The sequence below is a fragment of the Sus scrofa genome, chromosome 1, assembly GCF_000003025.6.
Source record: "Sus scrofa isolate TJ Tabasco breed Duroc chromosome 1, Sscrofa11.1, whole genome shotgun sequence".
NCBI classification, from domain to species: domain Eukaryota; kingdom Metazoa; phylum Chordata; class Mammalia; order Artiodactyla; family Suidae; genus Sus; species Sus scrofa.
This window is the reverse complement of record NC_010443.5, coordinates 222,278,183-222,302,322: the sequence shown is the minus strand read 5'-3', so window position 1 is coordinate 222,302,322 and position 24,140 is coordinate 222,278,183. Positions and strand designations below refer to the sequence as shown.

Sequence of the window (24,140 nt, the reverse complement as noted above, 5' to 3'; positions counted from 1 at the left end):
GCCACAGCAATATCGGATCCGAGTCACGTCTATGATCTACGCTGCATCTTGCAGCAACACGGGATCCTTAACCCAATGAGCTACTTCGGGAACTCCCTCTTTCTCTTAGTGCTCAATTTATACCTCCTTTAAAAGAACATTATTCTTTTTTTTTTTTTTTTTTTTTTTTTTGGTCTTTTTAGGGTTGCATTCAAGGAACATGGAAGTTCCCAGGCTAAGGTTGGAATCGGAGCAGTAGCTGCTGGCCTATGCCACAGCCATGGCAACACCAGATCAGAGCCATGTCTTCGAACTATATTACAGCTCACGGCAATGCCAGATCCTTAACCCACTGAGCAGTGCTGGGGATCAAATCTGCATCCTCATGGATACTAGTCAAATTTGTTTCCACTGAGCCATGATGGGAACTCCCCTAAAAGAACACTATTCCTTTTTTTTTTTTTGGCTTTTTGCTTTTTCTAGGGCCGCTCCCACGGCATATGGAGACTCCCAGGCTAGGGGTCTTATCGGAGCCATAGTCACCGGCCTATGCCAGAGCCACAGTAACTCGGGATCTGAGCCGCATCAGCAACCTACACCACAGCTCACGGCAACACTGGCTCCTTGACCCATTGAGCAAGGCCAGGGATCAAACCCAAACCTCATGGTTCCTAGTCGGATTCGTTAACCACTGCGCCATGATGAGAACTCCTAAAAGAACACTATTTTTATTAGGAAAGAAAAACTCAAGATTCAAAAATCAGAATCTAAATCTCACTCTTTAGAAGCATTCACCCAAAGTTTCTCTTTATTCCTATGAATTGCTTGCTCTAACACAGGACTGTAGAGTAGAACTTGAAAGTATGTACTTTCAGCAATCAGGTTAAATATACACTTTAAAAAATGACACTGATTTTTCTTTGCTTCCTAGTCAATTTTTGGAGTACACTTAAAAAAAAAAAAAGAAGAAATTGCTATTGGAGCTTTTGAAGTCACAAGAATAATCCTTTAGGAAAGGAAATAATTGTAAGAGAAAGCAGTGTGCAACGGCAGTATGTAATTTAGGTGTGGTGACATCCAGGCACTAACTGACACTTCAAACTTAAGGATTCTGAAAAGATTGTCAGAAATGACAACTGCTAGTCGAAGTATTTACAGTGTATTTAAGTGCAGATATGTATAATATAAGGTGGAAATGGGAAAACAGACCTTTTCTGCCTTAACAGAAAAATGATTCATAGAATTAAGAAAGAGAACAACCTAACATGGGAATTATAATGTCAGTTTTCTTTCCTGGCTTTCTGTTTTAGGTTTGAAACCTTAGGGCCAGATGAGACTAAGGATACTGTCTATCTATTGCCTCAAGAGACATCACACAGGACCAGAAGGACTCTAAAGGAAAAAATGATAGGAACAAAATACGACAACTTCGAAGTTACCGTAGTGGCTCAGCAATAACGAGCCTGACTAGTATCCATGAGGATGTGGGTTCAATCCCTGACTTCACTTAGTGCGTTAAATATCCAGATCCAGGAGTTCCCGTCATGGCTTGGTGGTTAATGAATCTGACTAGGAACCATGAGGTTTCGGGTTCGATCCTTGGCCTTGCTCAGTGGGTTAAGGATCCAGTGTTACTGTGAGCTGTGGTGTAGGTTGGTGGCTACAGCTCCTAGCCTGGGAACCTCCATATGCTGCGGGAGCGGCTCTAGAAAAGATAGATAGATATCCAGATCCAGCCTTGCTGTGAGATGTGGCATAGGTCACAGACATGGCTCAGATCCCGCATTGCTGTGGCTGTGGCGTAGGCCAGTGTCTGCAGTTCCTATTCGACCCCCAGCTTGGGAACTTCCATATGCTGCAGATGTGGCCCTAAAAAGAAAAAAAAAAGAAAAAAATTTAAAAAGATGGCAACTTCTGTTCAGTCTGCTGGTAAAGACTTCCTCATTGAAAAATTAGCAGGGGGCATGGTGGGTAGGGAAGCAGGCATATTGATTCCTGGGGAATCATAGGCCATTATTCCTCTTCAGGATTCTTCAGCACCTCTGTGGCCTTTTTTTTTTTTTTTTTTTTTTTTTTTTTGCAACTTTTCCTATGATTTCCCTAAGGTAGTTGTTAAATTGAGATCTGTGGCATGACTTTGGCTGCTCTTATACATCATGGCTAAAAGCAGAAAGGCCCACAGAAGCAGGCAGGCAAGAGAAGAGGTGGACAAAGCAGAAGGTGTTGTCCTTGGAGGGTCTAGTCAGGGTCTCCCCTCCAGCTGATAAATGCCAAGAAGCACTGGAGCCAAATGGTGCCAGAACTCATGATTTTTCAAAAGCATCTGGGTATCTTAGTGAAAATATACCATTTAGAAATGTGAGCTTCAGAGTTCCCATCATGGCCCAGTGGTTAGTTAACAAACCCAACTAGGATCCATGAGGATGCAGGTTCGATCCCTGACCTTGCTCAGTGTGTTAAGGATTCGGCATTGCTGTGAGTTGTGGTGTAGGTCACAGACATGGCTAGGATCTCCCGTTGCTGTGGCTGTGCCCTCCAATTTGGCCCCTAGCCTGGGGATATCCATATGCCACCTAAAAAGACAAAAGAAAAAGTCAGTTTCTTTGAAAAACATTCTTGGCTCACAACTTGCTTTTCTTTGGCTTGCATTCCTTTGGCAGGATGCCTACTTGGTTGTGACAAAGGCTGCAAGGTGGCTGGTGGGCCAGTTCGGTGGTGTGTACTGAGAGTGATTTCCTGATGTTCAGTCCAGAGCCCACTTCTCAAGCCTTTTTACAGACTTTTGTGAATTCCCTGTATCAAATCACTTTCTGCTTAAGACAGAGTGGTTTCTTATTCTTTTTTTTTTTTTTTTTTTTTGTCTTTTTGTCTTTTTAGGGCCACACCTGCAGCATATGTAGGTTCCCAGGCTAGGGGTCAAATCAGAGCCACAGCTGCCAGCCTAGTGTCTGTGACCTACACCACAGCTCATGGCAACGCCAGATCCTAAACCCACAGAGCGAGGTCAGGGGTCAAACCCGCATCCTCATGGATACTAGTTGGGTTTGTTAACCACTAAACCATCATGGGAACTCTGATTTCTTATTCTTGCAACTGAATCTGGACAGAGAGCTAAATATAAGATATCAAATTGCAACTTAGAGATCCAATGCCACAGAAGATTTATTTCAAACAATTCACTGCAAAAAGAAAGGGAAAAATACCATAGGTAATATTGATGTTTTCCCCATCTGAATATACATGACACCTAGAATCCACATAAATAAAAGCAACAAGAATTATACCATAGCTCTGGAGCACACAGAGGAAACACTGAGCTGGCCAGGAAGGATTGGGAGTCAGAAGGAGGCAGTGCCAGACCCTGGGGAAATCTTATTAAACACTCAAGAATTGAACACCTCTGGCCAAGAAACTGGGTACTTAACCACAAATACTGCCATCAAAACCAAACAAAACTCTTTTATTTTTGTGCTGACAATTTCAGAAACTAACTTAATAGCATACCCAACTATCCGTCCCTGATAATGAGAACAGTAGCAGAACAGCGGTATGAAATCACCACGGCTTCACATGAGAATTGTTTTTGACCTTGCCAAGAATGTAATGTGACTTTCCAACCATCTTTTGAGCTGCTATTTATATTTACGAGCTAAAGAACTGGGTTCAGCTGTACTATAAAGACAGGAAAAACTGTTGCTTGCCTCATTTACATAAATCTGAACACGGTACATGTTAATGTTAGGTATAAGTCACTTTAAATTTTTCTCATCTGAGGAAGCGAACCAAATGACTTTTTATAGTTCAGGTGAGTTGAATAATTTACAATGGAGCCTTGTTTGTTGGTCCTATAACAGAGCTATCTAAATGGAAGCCCAGGCAAGATTTGTGGCTCACCTGTCATTTGTTCCTGGGCTGTCTCACCTGCTAGTACCTAACCTTTATCTAGCCAAGAGAGAAGGTAACAGCAACAAAAACGAATTTCTACAGAAGCTCCAACTGCAAAACCACAACTTGCTAGAATTTATAAATACACATATATTAAAAATGAATCCACCATACTGAGTCCTCTTTTTGGCAGTGAACCAAATTGCTAGCCTGGATGTGGAAAATAATGTAGAGTATAAAAAGCATTTCAACTGCACAAATCTGATCTTCATTCTCAAGAGCTGAATTTCAATAAGAACTGGTTCAACATTTAAGAGATCATTATTGAGAACATATACACAGTAGTCCCTGTCCTGTACTTGAAGCAAGCTACAACACTGTTTATATAAAAATAGAAAAAAGAGCTAATCCCACAGTGTTGTGATCTCTTTGACAAGGCATCATCCTCTATAACTAGCACCGATGTTTGAGGACGTTTTGTTTAAACAAGAAAAATGTCAAATAACAAATTTCTTTTTTCTTTTTCTTTTCTTTTTTTTTTTTTTGCTTTTTAAGGGCTGTACCTATGAAAGTTCCCAGGCTAGGGGTGGAATCTGAGCTGCAGCTGCTGGCCCACACCACAGCCACAGCAACGTAGGATCCAAGCCTACATCACAGGCCATGGCAATGACGGATCCTTAAGCCACTGAGTGAGGTCAGGAATCAAACTCGCATCCTCATGGATACCAGTTGGATTTGTTACCACTGAGACATGATAGGAACTCCACAAATTAACTTTCTATCAAAGAAATTTCAGTGCCCTACCCCATATTCAGATTAACATTAAATGTTCAAGAGTCACTGTATTAATTTCTCTTGCTGCGGTGATGAATTGTCATAAATGAAATGGCTTAAAACAATACAAATTTATTATCTTGCAGCTTTGGTGGTCAGAAGTCCCAAGATCCCAGGTGCAGGGAGAACTGGGTTCCTTGGTGGGTGCTCTAAGGGAGAATCTGTTTCCTTATCTGTTTTGGCTTCTAGACTCGCCTGCACTCCTTGGCTCATGCCCCATCCTCCACCTTCAAAGCCAAGAGTCTTCAAACTCTCCTCTCTCTCTGACCTCTGCTTTGCCATCACCTCTCCTTGCCTGACTCTAGCCTTCCTGACTTCCCCTTACAAGGACCCCATGATTACACTTGGCCTGTGTATATCATTCAGGATACTCTTCCCATCTCCAGATCTTTCACTCGGTCGTGCTGGCAAAGCCCCTTTTGCTCTAGAAGGTAAGAGAGTCATAGGTGCCAGGGATTAGGATGTAGGCAACTTTGGGGGTTATTCTGTTTACTATAGGTGTCACTCATACGAGAAGAGAATATTCAAAGATCTTTGTATTATTTGTGTAAATATGAACCAAGAATGCTTGCTAAAAAAAAAAACATTCATAAGAAATTATTAAAATAAAAATGATGCAAGATTTGTCTTCTTCCATAGAAGCAAGTATATAGTTTCTACAGAATATAATAGTTAACTGTAAAGAAAATATCAGCAACATTTTCCCTCAGGTGCACTTCCTGCCACAGTAATAATCCAGCTTTTCTCTCTTCCTTTTACTTACAGGGCAGGTGACAGTCACATCCTGGTTGTTAGGGATGACTTGTTCTCATTCAGATACACAGGTAACAACCAATTGGTAATCTGACCACACTAAGTATTACCTGTTTGAATAAAGCGTTGTCCTATCATGGGCATAATGTTCATTGACGTATAAGGAAGAAGATGAAATTGTGGTCGCCAAGGAAGTGGCTTCAAACAGCGACGGGGTGCTAGGCACCAGATCTGGCCTGTGTCGGGATCCCAGCGCTGGGTAACAAAAGGCAAACACACACACTCATGAATCTCACTAACAAATGCTGCTTTAGTGTCTCTAATAATTTAAACGAGTCAAAAGCATTAATTTTACATATCAGGCTGCAAATTAAATTATGAATTAACTGTGCTTTTCTGAACTGCAGCAGAAATGTAAAATAGCTTCTTGCAAACAGGTTAAACAGAAAGGAAACGGCTTTAATTTACAAAATGGCTTATGGAAATGACATTATGAGTGTTCTTTTAAAAACCTAATAAAGTGATTTACTGTTTCAAAAGATGACATAAAAAGCTCCTAGGAGCATAAGGGGATAATTCGACAGAGATTAAAAGGATGACTGGCAAATGTATAAACAGAATCTGCTTTCCCCTCCTGAGGATAGGCACTTATCTGATTCTCAGGGCAGATCTAAGAACTCAGACTTTTTCAGAGCCAGGAAATGCTTCACAGAGTAACAGCCAGCTATACCTTAACCCTGTTTCAGCCCACATATATCTTTAAGTATTATCCACAGCTCTTCTTCACATTATATTTTAACAGCAAGGCTGCCTCTTTAAAAATGAGGGACTTCCTGTCATGGTGCAGTGGAAATGAATCCAACTAGTATCATAGGATACGGGTTCAAACCCTGGCTTTGCTCAGTGGGTGGGGGATCTGGTGTTGCCATGAGCTGGGTGTGCATCACAGATGCGGCTCAGATCCCGTATTGCTGTGGCTGTGGTGAAGGCTGGCAGCTGTAGATCTGATTCGATCTCTGGCCTAGTAACTTACATATGCCGCAGGTGCAGTCCTTAAAAGAAGAAAAGAGAGAGAAATCCCTTATTTTTCTTTAAATCATGGGCACCAATGAAAACACCTATGCAAGAGCCCTCCCTCATCAGGAAGTGGAATAGTCAAGGCTGAGCAGGAACTCATGTCCGTTTTCTCTGAGTTTATGTGGATTCTTTCTTTCTTTCTTTTTTAAGAGTTGAATCTGGATCATTTTAAATTGTCTTGTCCTAAACTTTGGGCAAATTCACATCCATTATTGGCTGGCCTGTCAGTGATAGTGTTTTGATGAAAGGTCCAGCCACATAGAACAAAGCTCCCTTAAAAAGAGACATTAAAAAAAAAAAAAAAAAAAAAAAAAGAAAAAAAAAAAGGGAGTTCCTGCTGTGGCTCAGAGGAAAGAAATCTGACTAGTATTCGTGAGACGAAGGTCTGATCCCTGGCCTGGCTCAGTGGGTTAAGGATCCGGCATTGCCGTGAGTTGTGGTGTAGGTCGTAGATGCGACTTGGATCCCACCGTGCTATGGTGTGGTGTAGGTTGGTGGATACAGCTCTGATTCAACCCCTAGCCTGGGAACTTCCATTTGCCACAGGTGAGGCCTAAAAGACAAAAAAAAAAAAAAAAAAAAAAAAAAAGACATGCAGAGTTCCCTTGTGGCACAGTGGGCTAAGGAGCTGGTATTGTCACTGCAGTGGGTTGGGATGCTGCTGTGGCACAGGTTCAATCCCTGGGCTGGGAACTTCTGTATGTCTTGGGTATGACCAAAACAAGAGAGAGACATGCAAGTTCTTAGAGCTAGAACATCACTGTGGGTGAATCCTGTCTATAGTTAGGCTCAAGAGGAATTTTTCTTAACTTATGGAGATATTTTATTTTTTAATTTTATGGAACTATAGCTGATATATTTAACACTGTATTAGTTTTAGGTATAAAACATAATGATTTGATACATGTACATATTGTGAAATGAACATCACAGTAAGTTAATACCCCATCACCGCACATCATTACAGCATTTTTCTCTTGTGATGAGCATTTTTTAGACCTCCTCTCTTAGCAAATTTCAAATATGCAATACAGTATTATTAACTTGAGCCACCATAGAGTACTGTGGATTCTTTTTCATCAGTTCCTGAAACTAAATTAAAACAGATGATGGGAGTTCCCGTCGTGGCTCAGTGGTTAATGAATCTGACTAGGAACCATAAGGTTGCAGGTTTGATCCCTGGCCTTGCTCAGTGGCTTAAGGATCCGGCGTTGCCATGAGCTGTGGTGTAGGTCACAGATGCGGTTTGGACCCTGTGTTGCTGTGGCTCTGGTGTAGGTCGGCAGCTACAGCTCTCATTTGACCCTAGCCTGGGAACCTCCATATGCCGTGGGAGCAGGCCCAAGAAATGGCATAAAGACAAACAAACAAACAAACAAACCCCAAAAAAACAGATGATAATAAATACAATATAACCTTAAGCTGTCTCTGGTATTCCTTTATAGGCAGAATAGACTTAATATTATATACTGTCTGGAAGTGTATGAATGGACAATCACCTAAGTGTGAGGCTTTGGACTTTGGATTTGGAGAGGTATAGATGGAGAGGTGGGGTAAGGCGAGGCAGGAAAGGGGGCAAGTACAGAAGCTTGGATTCTAGACTGCCCAGACACACATGAAAATGCATGAGATGATTCAGCTTTGTGTCTGATTTAGGTCAAAATAAACAACTGCTATGATGAACAACAGATGACAATCATCTAAAAACACAAAGGCTTGACATGCAAAAATCCTGAAGGCTTCAATTTAAAATGATAGGTGGCTAGTCATCTCCAATACACTTGATCCCTATCTTTTTATTTAATACAGAAAAAGGATGAAAAGTCTCAGTGACATAAAAAACTGGGTCTGAAAAATAACCTCACTTCAGATTCCAATGGATCACCACTAAATACAAGGCAGCTAGAGCTGGACTGAAGACTACTAATCAGACTCAGATCTTGGGCATACTCAGCCTGACTTCATAAACCAGAGGCTCCCTGAGGGGTGGAAGATAGGAACACACTACCTGTATAGTGCCTCAGGCCCAGTTCATACAGCACCTGAGCATGGGGAAGCTGACCCCTTCCTCCTTTAGGTTAGGAGTCATTCTTTGAACCTGAGAACTGTTTCCTTACCAGCTCTTATCCTCCAATTTTTCTTTCTTTCTTTTTTTTTTTTTTTTTTTTTTTTTTTTTTTGCTTTTCAGGGCAGCACCTGTGGCATAAGGAAGTTCTCAAGCTAGGGATGAATCTGAGCTGCAGCTTCCAGCCTACACTACAGCCACAGTCATGCGGGATCCCAGTCATGTCTGCAACCTACACCACAGGTCATGGCAAAAACAGATCCTTAACTCACTGAGCAAGGCCAGAGATTGAACCTGCATCCTCATGGATACTTGCTGGGTTTGTCACCGCTGCACCACAATTGGAGCTCCCCCTTATCCTTTAGTTTTTAAAGAAACTATATGCTGAGCAGAATTCTAGGATGACCACAGTGACCTGCACCCTTGTGTGTGGGTAGAAGCTGTGAGAATGATGAACCACTACTCCTGTGATTATATTATCTTATGTGGCAGAAGGAATTTTGCAGATGTAATTAAGACCACTAATCATTAACACTTAGTCAAAGGGGAGAGTATCCAGGTGGGCCTGGCCTTATCACGTGAGGCCTTTAAATCCGTGTCTAGAAGTCAGAGAAGCTGATGTCAGAAATTCCAAGTGTGAGGGGGACTGATTTGCAAGAAATTCTCTGTTTGAAGATGGAGCGGGCTGCATGGCAGGGAATGAGGATGGTCTCTAGGGGCTGAGGCTGGCCCACATCTGTCAGACAGCAAAGACCTGGGGACTTGAGCCCTGCAACTACAGGAGGTGAATTCTGCCAACAACAGGATAACTCAGAGGAGAGGTCTTCTCCAGCACCTCCAGACAAGAACTCAGCCCAACTGACACCTCGATTCTAGTTTTTGAGACCCCGAAAAGCTGTGTCCACAGAATCCAGGTAAGCCTTGCCACTCCTCTGACTTATAGAACCTTTAGCTAATAAGTGGAGGTTATAACAAGCTGCTAACTTTCTGGTAATCTGTTACATGGTAATAGAAAACTAATACAACTTGGACATACACAGAGTGACAGAAAAGAGTGATTAGAAACTAGAGGGAATTTGGTAATGACTTGGTGCATGATGAAAGGGGACATCCCCAAGTACAGAGCTTTATTAAAAGGATGGACCTTGCAGTACACTTTGTATATCCAGAGAGTTGTTAAGACAAACTCATTTTAAAACAGTATATGAACAGTTTCAAAGAATATGCTTAATGGGTTTTCCTTCCAACTTCAGAGGCCTTTTCTGGTGAAGTACCTATATTTTATTTAATTTTTAAAAATCTTTTATTTTATTTTAATTTTTTTTAGGACCACACCCGTGGCATAGGGAGGTTCCCAGGCTAGGGGTCAAATTGGAACTACAACTGCTGGCCTGTACCACAGCCACGGCATGGTGGGATCCAAGCCGCACCTGTGACCTACACCACAGCTCATAGCAATGCCAGGTCCTTGATCCACTGAGCGAGGCTAGGGACTGAACCTGTGTCAATCTGGGCAAAAGTTGGTTTATAAGATGAGCATGGTTATAATGAAACCCAACATGCCACATAAGGATAAGTGCTGCAGAAGGAAAAGGATGAACATATTACTCGAAAGACTCTGAGGGGGGTAAGTGCTCTGAGGAAAAGAAAACTTCAAGAACAGACCTAATCTTCTATAGGAAGTAAAAGAAATTCTCAGGAAATACAGGATTCCCAAAGGAATATTCTGGTAATAAAATCTGAAATATCATTTCCTCTTACAGGATTAGAAGAAAAAACCCAAATGATTAACTCAATAGAGAAAAATATCTGACAAAATGCAACACTCATTCTTGATAAAAACTTTAGAAAGCAGGAACAAAAACGAACTGCCTTGACCTGATTATGGGCATCAAATATAGCAAACTTCTTTCTCAGCAGTGAAACATTAGAAGCATTCCCTTTAAAATCAGGACAAGACAAGGCTGCCCACCACAATCACTACTTCTATTCATCAGTGTGCCAGAAGTCCCAGTCAGCAAGAAAGAAAGAAAGAAAGAAAGAAAAAAGATGCAAGGCCTATGCAGTAGCAACAATCAGCCAGAAAAACCAAATCTTAAAAAAATACACTATTTGAGAAGTTCCTGCCGTGTGGTGCAGCGGATTAAGGATCCAGCATTGCTGCAGCTGTGGTATAGGTTGCAGCTGGGGCTCAGATTCGATCCCTGGCTTGGGAACTCCCACATGCTGTGAGTGTGGTCAGAAAAGACAAAAATACTATCTGAAAAGACATAAAATATATATCTATGTCTCTATAGCCATTCAAGGAATAAATTTAACAAAAGGTAGGAATATATGATAAGCCGGGAGAAAATTTTTATTAAACTTATTTTTATTAAACTAAACCTTTATGAAACCCTTATGAAACTTATTAAAGAGGACCTAAAAAATTGAAAATTCACTGTTACATTGTGTATGTAATTTATATTTGTGTTTCAAAAAATATATATATACAAGCAAAGAACAAGGTCTAATAGTAAAAATAACAAAAATCTTCAGATTTGTTATCTTCAAGCAATGGGATTATATTCCTTTGCTTTTGAATATTTTAGTATGTTCTAATTTTTTTTTACCATGAACCATATACAGTATTGTCTATGTGTTTTAAAATTTTTACATTAACTGTGTCATCCTGTAAATATCTGTTTAAAAATGAATTTGGAGACTTTATCTCTTAGGGCAAATATTTTCTAATTTTTCCACCATGGGTTCACATTGCTTATATAAATAAAACTAGAATTTTCTTTCTTTTTTTGAGTTCCATGTCTCTACCTTCTTCATCAAGGCTGCTAAAACTCTGCCCTTCGGTCAGCAAGTCACGCTTCTCATCCTTCCACTCCTGGCTGATTGAGGACACAATCTCCTGTGAGGTTGCCTTTAGGGCGGCAATGGAATTGCACCGTTTTTTAGATGGCGAGGCCTTCAAAGCTAGACAAGAAGAAAAAGGACAGACAATTACCAGTTATTGAAAAACTACATTAATATTTCATTCATTACATTAAAATTTTACTTATGATTTATTAACATTTTAGTCATTATTTGACTAGGATGCAAGAAGCTTTGTTTTATATACATGAGGAAAGGGAGATTATGTTATGTTTTGGCAGTTTTATTTTATTTAATTTTAATTTTTTATTATGGTTGATTTACAATGTTCCATCAATTTCTGCTTGTTTTGGCAATTTTATTTGTCCAAAATGACTGGACTTAAATCAAAGTATCTTAGAATAAATTTGGGTTGAGATCTCTCTCCATATTTTGAAATATAGTCTTATTTGAGGTGAAATTCCAACATTTCTTGCTAAAGAATTATTTTTCCTCCTCTGAGCAATGTTTTTCTAGTGCTGGGAGGAGGCTGGGTGGGTTGATAAATGCAGATGTAAAGTAAGGAGAATTCTCACGACCCCAGTTTTATTAACTTGGGACTGGGAATTTCTAAACAAGCCAATGTTTAATCTTACACTCATGTTGCCCAATTTAGCTAAGTTACTTCTGGTTGCTTTTTTTTTCAGTGACTTTCCACTGAGATTCCTGCCCTCTGGGTCTTTTCTAGGTCATGGTTACATTAGATGTATAATTCACTCCTGATCTTTGTCCAACATCATTCTAAAACTTCTGAAGTGTACAGGAAACCTGAACCAAGGTAAGTATACCTCACCATTCATCACACTCCCTGAAGGCTGTGACTTTACGTCTGATACGTCAGTGGGAGCTGCTTCAGCTACAGGCAGACTGTCCCCATTTGTATTCACTCTTTGCTGCAATAATTCTTCCTGACTTATTACTGTTAGAGAACTTCCTTGGAGGGTAAAGGGAGAGGGAAGATGAGGCCTGTTGACACTTTCCCCTGAACTTGGTTTTAGTGGTGTCTTCAGAGTTTTTCATATAGGGGTAACCTGACAGCAGATGCATCAGAGTGAGTATGTTGGCTTTGGGCATCTCAGAGTTTAGATTACACGGCTCATCAGGGCCTTGCATCGGCGGCTTGCAAGAACTTAATTGGAAAAGGACTTTGGGACACACAAATGAGGAAAGAATAGAGGGCAATCTCCCCACTTAAAGAGAAGGGAAGGTCCGTGTGTCCCATGAGCACCTTATAATCATAATAACATAGTCATCATAATTAACAACACTTGTAGAGGGCTTTAGAGTTTGGAAGCCAACATCCACATTCTGTATCTCAAACTATCCAGACGATCGTCTGAGGGCGGTAAGCCCTTTTATAGGTCCAGAAACTGAGAACTGAAAAGTTGTAAGCTGCTCAAGGTCACAGAGCTAGAAGGCATGAAATCCCAGGTGTCTTTCTTTGAAGTTGCCTAACTGGAGGTTCATTTCCTAGTTTTTTGACATTCTATTTTCTGTTAAAGTGAGGGGAAAAAGGATAAAACAAGATTTTTTTTTTCTTTGAGGGGAGGAGATTTTGAATGTTTAAAAACTGATCAAAATGGATTAATGGTAAATAAGTGGGCCGAATAAGTCACTTTTTAAAAAGAGTTTTATTAGAGTATAGTTGACTTATACTGTTAATTTCAGGTCTACAGCAATGAGAATCAGTTATACATATGTGTGTGCATATGTGTATATGTATGTATATACATATGTATGTGTGTGTGTGTATATATACATATAGTCATTCATTTTTATATTCTTTTCCCATATAGGCTATCACAGAGTACTGAGTAGATTTCTCTGTGCTATACAGCAGGTCCTTGCTACTTACCAATTTTGAATAAAATAGTGCATATCTGCCAATCCCAACCCCCCAATGTATCCCTCCCCCCAGCGTTTCCCCTTTGGCAACCACAAGTTTGGTTTCAAAATCTTTGAGTCTTCTTGTGTGAATAGGTCACATTTTTTTTAAAACTCCTCATCCCACTGAAACAGTAGTCATACTTGCTTCACAGCTGTGAAGGAATTATCCACACACTGGCTTTGGCTTTTTTTTTTTTTTTTGTCTTTTTTTGCTATTTCTTTGGGCCACTCCCGCAGCATATGGAGGTTCCCAGGCTAGGGGTCCAATAGGAGCTGTAGCCGCCGGCCTATGCCACAGCCACAGCAACGCTGGATCGTTAACCCACTGAGCAAGGGCAGGGACCGAACCCGCAACCTCATGGTTCCTAGTCGGATTCGTTAACCACTGCGCCACGACGGGAACTCCTGGCTTTGGCTTTAACAGTTTATCAGTTAACTTCTATAAACCCTCAACTCTCACCTTTTTTTTTTTTTTTTAGTATAGTACACTTGACCCTTGAACAACACAGGTTTGAACAATGTGGGTCCGCATGTGTAAGGATTGTTTTTAATAGTGAACGCTATAGTACTACATGATCTGGGGTGGGGTGAATCCTTGGATGCCAGGAACCACAGATACAAAGGGTCTACTCTAAGTTATACGTCATTTTCGACTGTGTTGGGGCAGGGGAGTTGGCACCACTAACACCCCATAATGTTCATGGGTCAACCGTATTTTAAAATTTCTAAGTCCGTCAGAGTACCTCAAACGTCATCCAGGGACTGTTAGAATCTCTGAGACCCTCTTAGAAGGTCTGTGATGTTAGGACTGCTTTCGTAAAAATATTAAAAAGTTATTTACCTTTCTCACTCTCATGGTCTCCTGAGTTTTCTAGATGTTACTTGACCTGTTGTATCACCATAGACTGAATTTTTCAGAAGCAGACATGAGAATCTAGATGTCTTCAATTAAGTCAGAATTAAGGACTTTCAAAAATATAAAATAATACCACTTTTGGGAGTTCCTACTGTGGCTCAGCAGTTAACGAACCCAACTAGTAACCATCAGGTTATGGATTCAATCCCTGGCCTTGCTCAGTGGGTTAAGGATCCAGCATTGCTGTGAGCTGTGGTGTAGGCTGCAGATGTGGCTTAGACCTGGCACTGCTGTGGCTGTAGCTGGCCAGCAGCTGTAGCTCTGATTTGACCCCTAGCCTGGGAACCTCCACATGCAGCGGGTGAGGCCCTAAAAAGCAAACAAAACAAACAAAACACTTTTCTCACTCAATTACTTGTTTTGGAAAAACAATTATTTTTCATAATCACTGTTTTGTTAGAAATTTTTTTACTTTTTAAAATTGACTTATGAACATGCATTTTTTATTGTTACCTTGTAAGAATTAAAGAATACTTCACATTTCCCTCAATTTTAAATCCTAATTGGTTAAATATAGATAGGTACATGGCACATAAATAAAAGCTCTTTGGAGTCCTTAATCGTTTTTAAGATGTAAAGTGGCCCTGAGACCAAAAGTTTGAGAATCACATAGCTCTTGGCTCAATGCTAATTCTCTAACTGAGGAGGTGCCAGGATCAGAAGAATGTTGACAGTATCACAGAAACATGAGAGAGGGGAACACACTCAGACAACTGTCTATACTTGTAGTTTATAATGGACTGATGGTCAAGGGCCTCCAAAAGAAATAGCTCTTTGTTCATTATCAGCATCACATACAGTGAGAAGCAGAGAAGACCCAAAATCAAACTCCTGCCAGGACCACACAGCACCTAAAGAAGGCACTTTTACTTTTGTCTTAAATAGTGAATCTTCCTAAAAGGAATTATCTGAGCTTCACTCAGTGAATAAGGACTTGAATGAATTTTGCAGAAATTGAATGCCTCAGGGACTTCTTTTGACTGGATAATCTCAAAGGATGGTTTGGGTTGCTGGTTACTTTCTTTTTTCTTTTCCCCTTTGGCCACACCATAGCATGTGGAAGTCTCCCCCAGGCGAGGGATCAAACCTGCACCATAGCAGTGACAACATAGGATCCTTAACCACTAGGCCATGAGGGAACTCCTGCTGGTTACTTCTGTGCCACAGAAATTCTTGGATTTTTCTTTGGCTAAACAATGATGATAGGTATCCTGTGTCCATTCCTAGCCCTCTGTCCTGCTACTTCACTGCTCAATCCCAATTGCTTTTCAGCTCATCCATCTGCCATTCCCTGAACCTACCATGTTATTCCTAACCCTGGGCCTTTGCACATGCTGCTCCTTCTATTTGAGATGCCCTTCTTGCACCACTTCCTAATAAATGCAGGCTTAGATTTTCGGGACTTAGTTTAAATATTCTTTTCTCTGTGAAGCTCCCTTTGGGTAGATTGGTCTTATTTCTCTCTGCTCACCTACAGTAGCATATTCAGAAACTCTATTAACAGTTGCATTATTACATTATAAATCTGTTACAGCTTCCAATCCCTGACACAAAACAGACTATAAAATTACTGAGGGAGGAACTAATTAAATTTTTTTAAAAAAAGCTTTCTATATTATTAATGCTTAGCATAGTGTTGGGTACATAATAGGTACTCAAAAGTTGGTTGAAAGAATTAATTATTGTTTTGAAATTTTAGGACCACTGATTTTTAACTAATTAATGTACTATTCTCCTTCATTCAGGAAACTAAGTTTTAGTACTTTAGATGCATTATCTGGGTAGAGAATTTCAGTGAGGTTTCAACATTACAGTGACTAATATTTACAGAAAGAATGAAAGGATTTTGCATACATTATTATATTGACAGTAATGACTCATTCTGGGGTGGGATAAATGGATTTAAGAAAGTCAGAAACATTGATTAAAAAAAAAGGAAGTTGGGAGTTCCCGTCGTGGCGCAGTGGTTAACGAATCCGACTAGGAACCAGAGGTTGAGGTTCAGTCCCTGCCCTTGCTCAGTGGGTTAACGATCCAGCGTTGCCGTGAGCTGTGGTGTAGGTTGCAGACGCGGCTCAGATCCTGCGTTGCTGTGGCTCTGGTGTAGGCCGGTGGCTACAGCTCCGGCTTCAACCCCTAGCCTGGGAACCTCCATATGCCGCGGGAGCGGCCCAAGAAATAGCAACAACAACAAAAAGACAAAAAGACAAAAAGACAAAAAAAAAAAAAAAAAAAAAAAAAAAAAGAAGTTGAAGATCAGGTAGTATTTTCCTGGGGTGGGGAGGGGAAGTTTTCATCTACAAAGAATGTATATTTGTTGCCAAATGGCTGAGTTGAGCAGAGCCCCTGACAACCTGTATTGCAGAAGTATGAACAAGGAATAATCTTTTATTAAGCCACAGAGAATCCAGAGTTAATTTACTGCTGCAGTAAAACTTAGCCAACATAAGTAATACACTATTTTTTAAAAATAAAATCACAACAAAAGGGGTATGTGAATGTGTGTGTATGTGCTTAGTGAAATATTTGGAAATATATATTCCAAAGTTTAAACTGTGACTTTCTCTAGGTGATGTATTTTCATCATTGTAATTTAATCTGTACTTTTCCCCTGAACTTTCTATAATAAATATGTATTACTTCACAGCCAGGAAAAAAAAAAAAAGTATGCCTGTAGGAATTAGGGGCTTTAACTTAATCACAGTTGATAAAGTATCTTGAGTTTGTATTTTAAACTGTCAACTTTACTAATTAAATTGCCACACTTTGAAAAGCTGGTAGTAGATGAAAAGTCCATCCATTCATTCAATTATTCACCAAGTAATGACTGTGTACCTACAATGTGCCAGGAAATGTGCTAGGTTTTAGGAATATATATAAGAACCAAACACAATCCCTACTTTTTAGGAACTTGGAGTCAAGTGTGGGAAATAGAACAGCAGCTCATTATGGCAGAGAATGGTGAGTGCTCTGAAAGAAGCATCATTTGAGCTAAGATGGGAAGGAAGAACCAGGTGGAGGATGGAGATTATTACAGGGAAAGGGACAAGAAAATGTATGGATATGCAGGCAGCTTGGACTGTGAGGGGTAACTGGAGGGAGCTCAGAGCTGCTATAGCCTAGAGGATAAGGTACAGATGAAATGGAGTGTGAGAGACATCACAGGGAGAGAAAAAGAGGCCACATCACAAAGAAGCTCAGAAGTGAATTTAGGATTTTGGGTACTAGAGAATCCACTGAGACTGTTTTTTAAAGTATGGAAGAGTTTTCATAGGAAATTAGCAAGAGGATATGTGTGTGTGTGTGTGTATACAGCAGCAACCCAGGCTGCTACAATGACAACGCCAGATCCTTAACACACTGAGCCACAAGAGAATTCCTAAAGAGGAGATTTATATTTTAAAGTGATCTTTCCAGCTGCAATGGAGAGAGAATGAATTGGATGGGGATATGACTGGAGGTAAAAAATCAATGTGAAAAGTTCCCGTCGTGGCTCAGGGATTAACGAATCCAACTAAGAACCATGAGGTTGCAGGTTTGATCCCTGGCCTTGCTCAGGGGTTAAGGATCCGGTGTTGCTGTGAACTGTAGTGTGGGTCGCAGATGTGGCTCAGATCTGGCGTTGCTGTGGCTCTGGCGTAAGCCAGTGGTTACAGCTCTGATTAGACCCCTCGCCTGGGAACCTCCATGTGCCACGGGAGCAGCCCTAGAAAAGACAAAAAGACAAAAACAACAACAAAAAACTCCAATATGAGAGCTACAACTTTATGCACACACACACACACAAAGCAAACAAATCCAAAACCAGAATCATAAAAAACACAGTAGTTGAATGAGGAGAGTGAGGCATTATGACAGAAGGGCTAAGAGTGAGAATAGGTGTCACTGAGGGACTACACGTGGGTAGTAAGCAAAAGGAAATCAAAGATTGATGTCAGCACCTCTGGTCTGGGTACCTGAGTATGTTGGGGTGGCTTTCAGTGAGGCATGAAGGCAGGTTCTTGAGAAACCTGGGGGAGATCCAGAAATTCATCCCAATATTTGTGGACAACTGATTTTAAACAAGGGAGCCAAGATAATTCAATGGGGGAAAGAACAGGCTGTTCAACAAATGGTGCTGGGACATTTGGATACCCAGATGCAAAAGAATGAAGTTGGACCCTACCTCATACCATATACTACAGATTAAATCAATATTTGTAAATCATATATGTGATAGCAAAAACTTCCATCGAGAATATGTATAATGAACTCTTACAACTCAGTAATTCAAAGCAAATAACCCAACTAAAACTGGACAAAGGATTTGAATAGACATTTCTGAAGGAAGATAAAAATGGTAAAAAAAAAAAAAAAAGCACTTAACAAGATCTCCAAAATCATTTGTCATTAAATAAATGCAAATCAAATCCATACTAAGGTACCGCTTTATACTCACTAGGATGTCTAAATTAAGAAAGACAGACAGCAACATACACTTCTGAGGATTTGGATAAATTGGATCCCTCATATATTGCTGGTAGGATTGCAAAACTGTGTAGCTGCTTTGGAAAAGAATCCAGCAGTTCCTCAAAATGTTAAATAGAGTTACCATCTAGCAATTCCAATCGTAGGTATACACCCAAGAGAAATCAAAACATGTCCACAAAAACCTTGTGTGTGAATGTTCACAGCAGCACTGTTCACAGTAGCCAAAAAATGTAAACAAATATCCCAAAAATGTAACCCAAATATCCATCAATTTAATTGTTTAATTAGATAAACAAAATGTGTTATATCCATACAATGACGTATTATTCAGCAATAGAAAAGAATAAGGTACAACAAGATGGCTAAAACATCAAGAGAAAAAAAGTCAAACACAAAAGACCACATACCATATGATTCTATTTACGTGAAATATCCAGGATAGGCAAATCCACAGACAGAAAATAAGTGAGTAGTTGCCAGGGAGAGGAGGGAATAGAGAATGACTGCTAATGGGTATAGTGTTTCTTTTTGAGATAATCTAAGTGTTCTAAAATTAGACAGTGGGAGATCCTGTCAAGGTGCAGCGGAAACGAATCTGACTAGGAACCACGAGATTGCAGATTTGATCCCAGGCCTCACTTAGTGGGTTAAGGATCCTGTGTTTCTGTGAGCTGTGGCGTAGGTCGCAAATGCGGCTTGGATTCCGTGTGGCTGTGGCACAGGCCAGCAGTTGTAGCTCCAATTGGACCCCTAGCCTGGGAACCTCCATAGGCCATGGGTGCAGCCCTAAAGAGCAAATAAATAAATAAAAAATAAAAAATAAAATAAAATAAAATTAGGTAGTAGTGACAGTTGTATAACTTGGTGAATATACTAAGAATCACAGAATTTCACTTTAGAAAGGGTGAATTTCATGGTATGTGAATCACATCTGAATGACGATGTTATTAAAATCAGACTGAAATATTAAAGTGGGATAAAGTCAATAGATTTGGCTACTTGAGAAGTGAAAGACTTGTCACATTAAAAACACGATAAACTATACAAACTGAAAGATTTACAAAACACACCATATTTCCTGGAATTGAGGATGCCATTGATTGTACCATTAAATTCTATACTACTTAGAAAGCAAAAACTCCCAAGGGGGGGAAATTTCATGGAGGAACCTCACTAAAGCTGGAATCCCAAGGGCTACACCTTCCATAAACCCATCAGGGGTCACAAGGAAGCTCATATTTCTCAACCATAGCAAAAGGCTAAGGGAGGTAGAAAATCTTCCTTGAAAATTTAAACCACAAGTTGGTATTCACATAGGACTACAGGCTGAATAAATACTATCTTATGGTCAATCTTAAGCAAAAAAAAAAAAAAAAAAGACCTTAATCAGAAAATTTAATTTATACTGGTCTCATTTTGAGACCAATTTAAGATATACCACTGAGATAATCAAATACAAAACAAAAGGTTTTCTTAGAATAAAATAAAGTTAAAAAGGAAATGATTTCCTAATATGTGGAGTTCATATAAATCATTTGGAAAAATAATAAACACCTAATATACACAAGCAAAGAGCCCAAAGCTCAAATCTCAGATGAATTACAAATGGCTAATAAACATGAATAACGGTTGAACTTCACCAGTACTTAAGAAATGCAAAATACTAAGTAAGAAAGAGAAAGACAAATACCATATGATGTCACTTATATCAGGAATCTAATATATGGCACAAATGAACCTTTCCACAGAAAAGAAAATTATGGACTTGGAGAACAGACTTGTGGTTGCCAAGGGGGAGGGGGAGGGATGGACTGGGAACTTGGGGTTTAATAGATGCAAACTACTGCATTTGGAATGGATAAGCAATGAGATCCTGCTGTATAGCACTGGGAACTATATTTAGTCACTTTTGACGAAGCGTGATGGAGGATAATGTGAGAAAAAGAATGTATATATGTATGTGTGACTACGTCACCTTGCTGTACAGTAAAAAACTGACAGAACACTGTAAACCAGCTGTAATGGAAAAAATAAAAACCATTTTTAAAAGAAGAAATGCAAAATAAAACAACAAGATAACATTTTTTACTTGGAGTAACATAATTTAAAAAGAGTAATTCTGACTAAGGGCTAAAATAATACAGACTCTTGCTGAAGTCTAGAGTGGCATAATGTTTCTGTGCAGTTATGTGCATCTTAACTCCCCAGTACTTCTTCTTGAAATCTATCCTAAATAGTCAATCATAAGCTTGGGCACAACATTTATCTGAAATGATGTTCATAAAAATACTATTTTTTTTAGAAGGAGATCAAGGAGAAAAAATTTAAGTGCCCAATAATGAAGGAATAGTTAAATACATTATAGCATATTTATATAATTTTAACATTGTATTGTAAGTAGTATCTTTGTATGCCATACAATGATATGGGAAACTATTCATATAATAAATGAAAAATAGAGGACATATACATAAACTTACACACGATTATGCTACCATTTTTATATAAATATACAAAGGACAGGAATAAAGATGGGTAGAAAGTATACCAAAATATTAGTAGTGGAGGACCTGCATAGACATTTTTCCAAAGAAGACACAGAGATAGCAAATAGGAACGGCCACTATCAAAAAGACAACACAATAACAAGGGTTGGAGAGGATGTGAAAAAAAGGGAACGGTTGGTGGGAATGCGAATTGGCACAGCTACTGTGGAAAACAGTAGGGAAGTTTCTTAAAAAATTAAAACTAGAACTACCATATGATTTAGCAGTCCCACTATTGGGTATGTATCTGAAGGGACTGAAATGAAATCACTGTCTCGAAGAGATATTTCCACTCCCATGTTCACTGAGGCATTATTCAATAATGCCAAGACATGGCGTCCAACGTGTCTACTGATGGATGAATGAATAAAGAGAATGTGAGACAGATATATAGATATAGATATAGATAAAGATATAGATATAATCAACATGTATATAATATATGTGAATACTATTCACCCACTAAAAATGAGGAAATCTTGTCATTTGTGACAAGAGAGATGGACCACCATGACGGCACTATGCTAAGTGAAATAAATCAAGCAGAGAGATGCAAATACTGTGATCTCACTTACATGTGCTAAAAATGTTGAATTCATAGAAACAGAGTAGGAAAATGGTTACTGGAAGCTGATGGGGGGTGAAATAGGGAGATATTGGTCAAAGGGTATCAACTTCCAGTTCTGGGAATCTAATATACAACATGGTGATACATGAATCCCTATGTTCACAGCAGCACTGTTTACAACAGCCAAGACATGGAAGCAACTTAAATGTCCATCAATAGAGGAATGGATAAAGAAGAAGTGGTACATATATACAATAGAATATAACTCAGCCATAAAAAATAAAACAATGCCATTTGAAGGAACACGGATAGACCTAGAGATTATCAGACTACGTGATGAAATCAGACAGAGAAAGACACATCATATGATATCGCTTATATGTGGATTCTAAAAGAATGATACAGATGAACTCATTTACAAAACAGAAATAGAAATCAGACTCTGAAAACAAACTTATGGTTACCAAAGGGGAAGGGTGGAGGGAGGGAAGGACTGGGAACCTGGGATGGCATATGCACAGTATGGTATATGGAATGGATGGTCAATGGGGACCTGCTGTATAGCACAGGGAAACCTACTCAATACTCTGTGATAACCTATAAAGAAATTGATATGTATATATCTATGACAGAGTCACTTTGCTGTACAGCAGAAATTAACACAACATTGTAAATCAACTATACTTCAATAAAATTAAAAAAAGAATAACTATTGTTAACTTTGGGCTCAATTTGTTCTTTTTTTTTTTTTTTAGTTCCTTATGGTTTAAAGTTAAGGTATTGATTTGAAATCTTTTTTAATGTAGGCATTTATAGTCATACGTTTCCCTCTGAGCACCGAATCTGCAACAGCCTTTAAGTTTTTGGAATATGTATTTTCATTTCTATTCATCTCTAAGTTTTTTCTAATTTCTCTGTACTGTCTTCTTTGATCCATTGGTAGTTTGAGAGTATATTACATTTTCATATATTTGTGAATTTTTCAGTTTTCATTCTTTATTGATTCATTCCATTGTGATTGGAAAAGGTACTTGGATGATTTCAATCTTTTAAAATCTATTGAAACATGTTTTCAATAGACTAATATATATAGTCTATCCTGAAGAATATTCTATGAGAATAACTACTGTTAACATTTTTATATATTCCATTAGAATTATTTAGGTACGTAAACCAATAACTATATATATATGAATAAATCTAAAAGGGCTAAATATACCTTTAATACTTTTTTTTTTTTTTTGCTTTTTAGGGCCTCACTTGTGGCATATGGAGGTTCCCAGGCTAGGGATTAAATCAGAGGTGTACCTGCTGGGCTATACCAGAGTCACAGCAATGCGGGATCTGAGCTATGTCTGAAACATATACCACAACTCATGGCAACACCAGATCCTTAACCCACTGAGTGAGGCCAGGGATTGAACCTGTGTCGTCATGGATGCTAGTCAGGTTTGCTAACCACTGAGCCACGATGGGAACTCCTAATACATCATTTTTTATTTGTTGTGTATTACCTCATTATTTAATTGTATTATAATATATTTAACCAGTACATTATAGGGTTGGACATTTAGGCAGTTTATAATTTTTCCCAGCACAAAATTGGACTCTAATGATTATGGCACCATTAATAAATACCTGACTAGGATACTTAACCACAATCACTAAGTGATTAATGCTTTGGGGAGATAAATAGTCCAAACTCTTCCAATAAAAATCTTGCAAAGATGCACAGAGTGAAGTCAGCCAGAAAATGCTAACAGTTAAAAAAAAAAAAAAAGTCATAAAAATCTTACCTTGAATTTTCTTGAAAACTCTGGAATTCATAAACTTTAGAAATCTGTCTGCATAAAAGCTTGGTCTATGAACCGAAACAGTGTCCTGAAAAGACAAATCAGGTATCACAGGTTTACCTTTCAGGCAATTTGTGCCAAGCTAGAAGAAAGCTCTATGCAACTGACTCTCTATTGGCCAATGTTGTTAACGAGAAGGTGTGGATGTTGGGAGCCAGGAAAGAGTGATGCCCTGTGTGCTCTGTGCCCTGAAGCAGGGCTCGGGGAGGGGGCACAAGGCTCAATCTGAGTAAAGATTCCAGGTACTCAAGGCAAAAGAGAACATTAAGAGGGGCAGGGAAGAGATAGCAAAAGACTCTGCTTTATAAAACAAACAGCTGATCCCTGTTCCACTGTGTGCCATGGGAAGCTTTTAAAATCCCCCCCCCTTTTTTTTAACACACAGGCAAACAGTGCCTCAAGT

General features: G+C 39.3%; 1 protein-coding gene across 2 annotated transcripts in view; it reads right to left on the bottom strand.

Annotated features, from left to right (window-relative positions):
* Nucleotides 1-24,140, bottom strand: part of PIP5K1B (phosphatidylinositol-4-phosphate 5-kinase type 1 beta) — a 340,273-nt gene that overhangs the window by 76,792 nt on the left and 239,341 nt on the right. For both annotated transcript variants that reach the window (XM_021064629.1, XM_021064626.1), the window contains exons 11-13: nt 23,681-23,765; nt 11,405-11,560; nt 5,562-5,706 (exon numbers count right to left, since the gene is read on the bottom strand). In XM_021064629.1, coding sequence (XP_020920288.1) covers nt 5,562-5,706; nt 11,405-11,560; nt 23,681-23,765 — 386 coding nt within the window. The remainder of the gene's footprint in view (nt 1-5,561; nt 5,707-11,404; nt 11,561-23,680; nt 23,766-24,140) is intronic.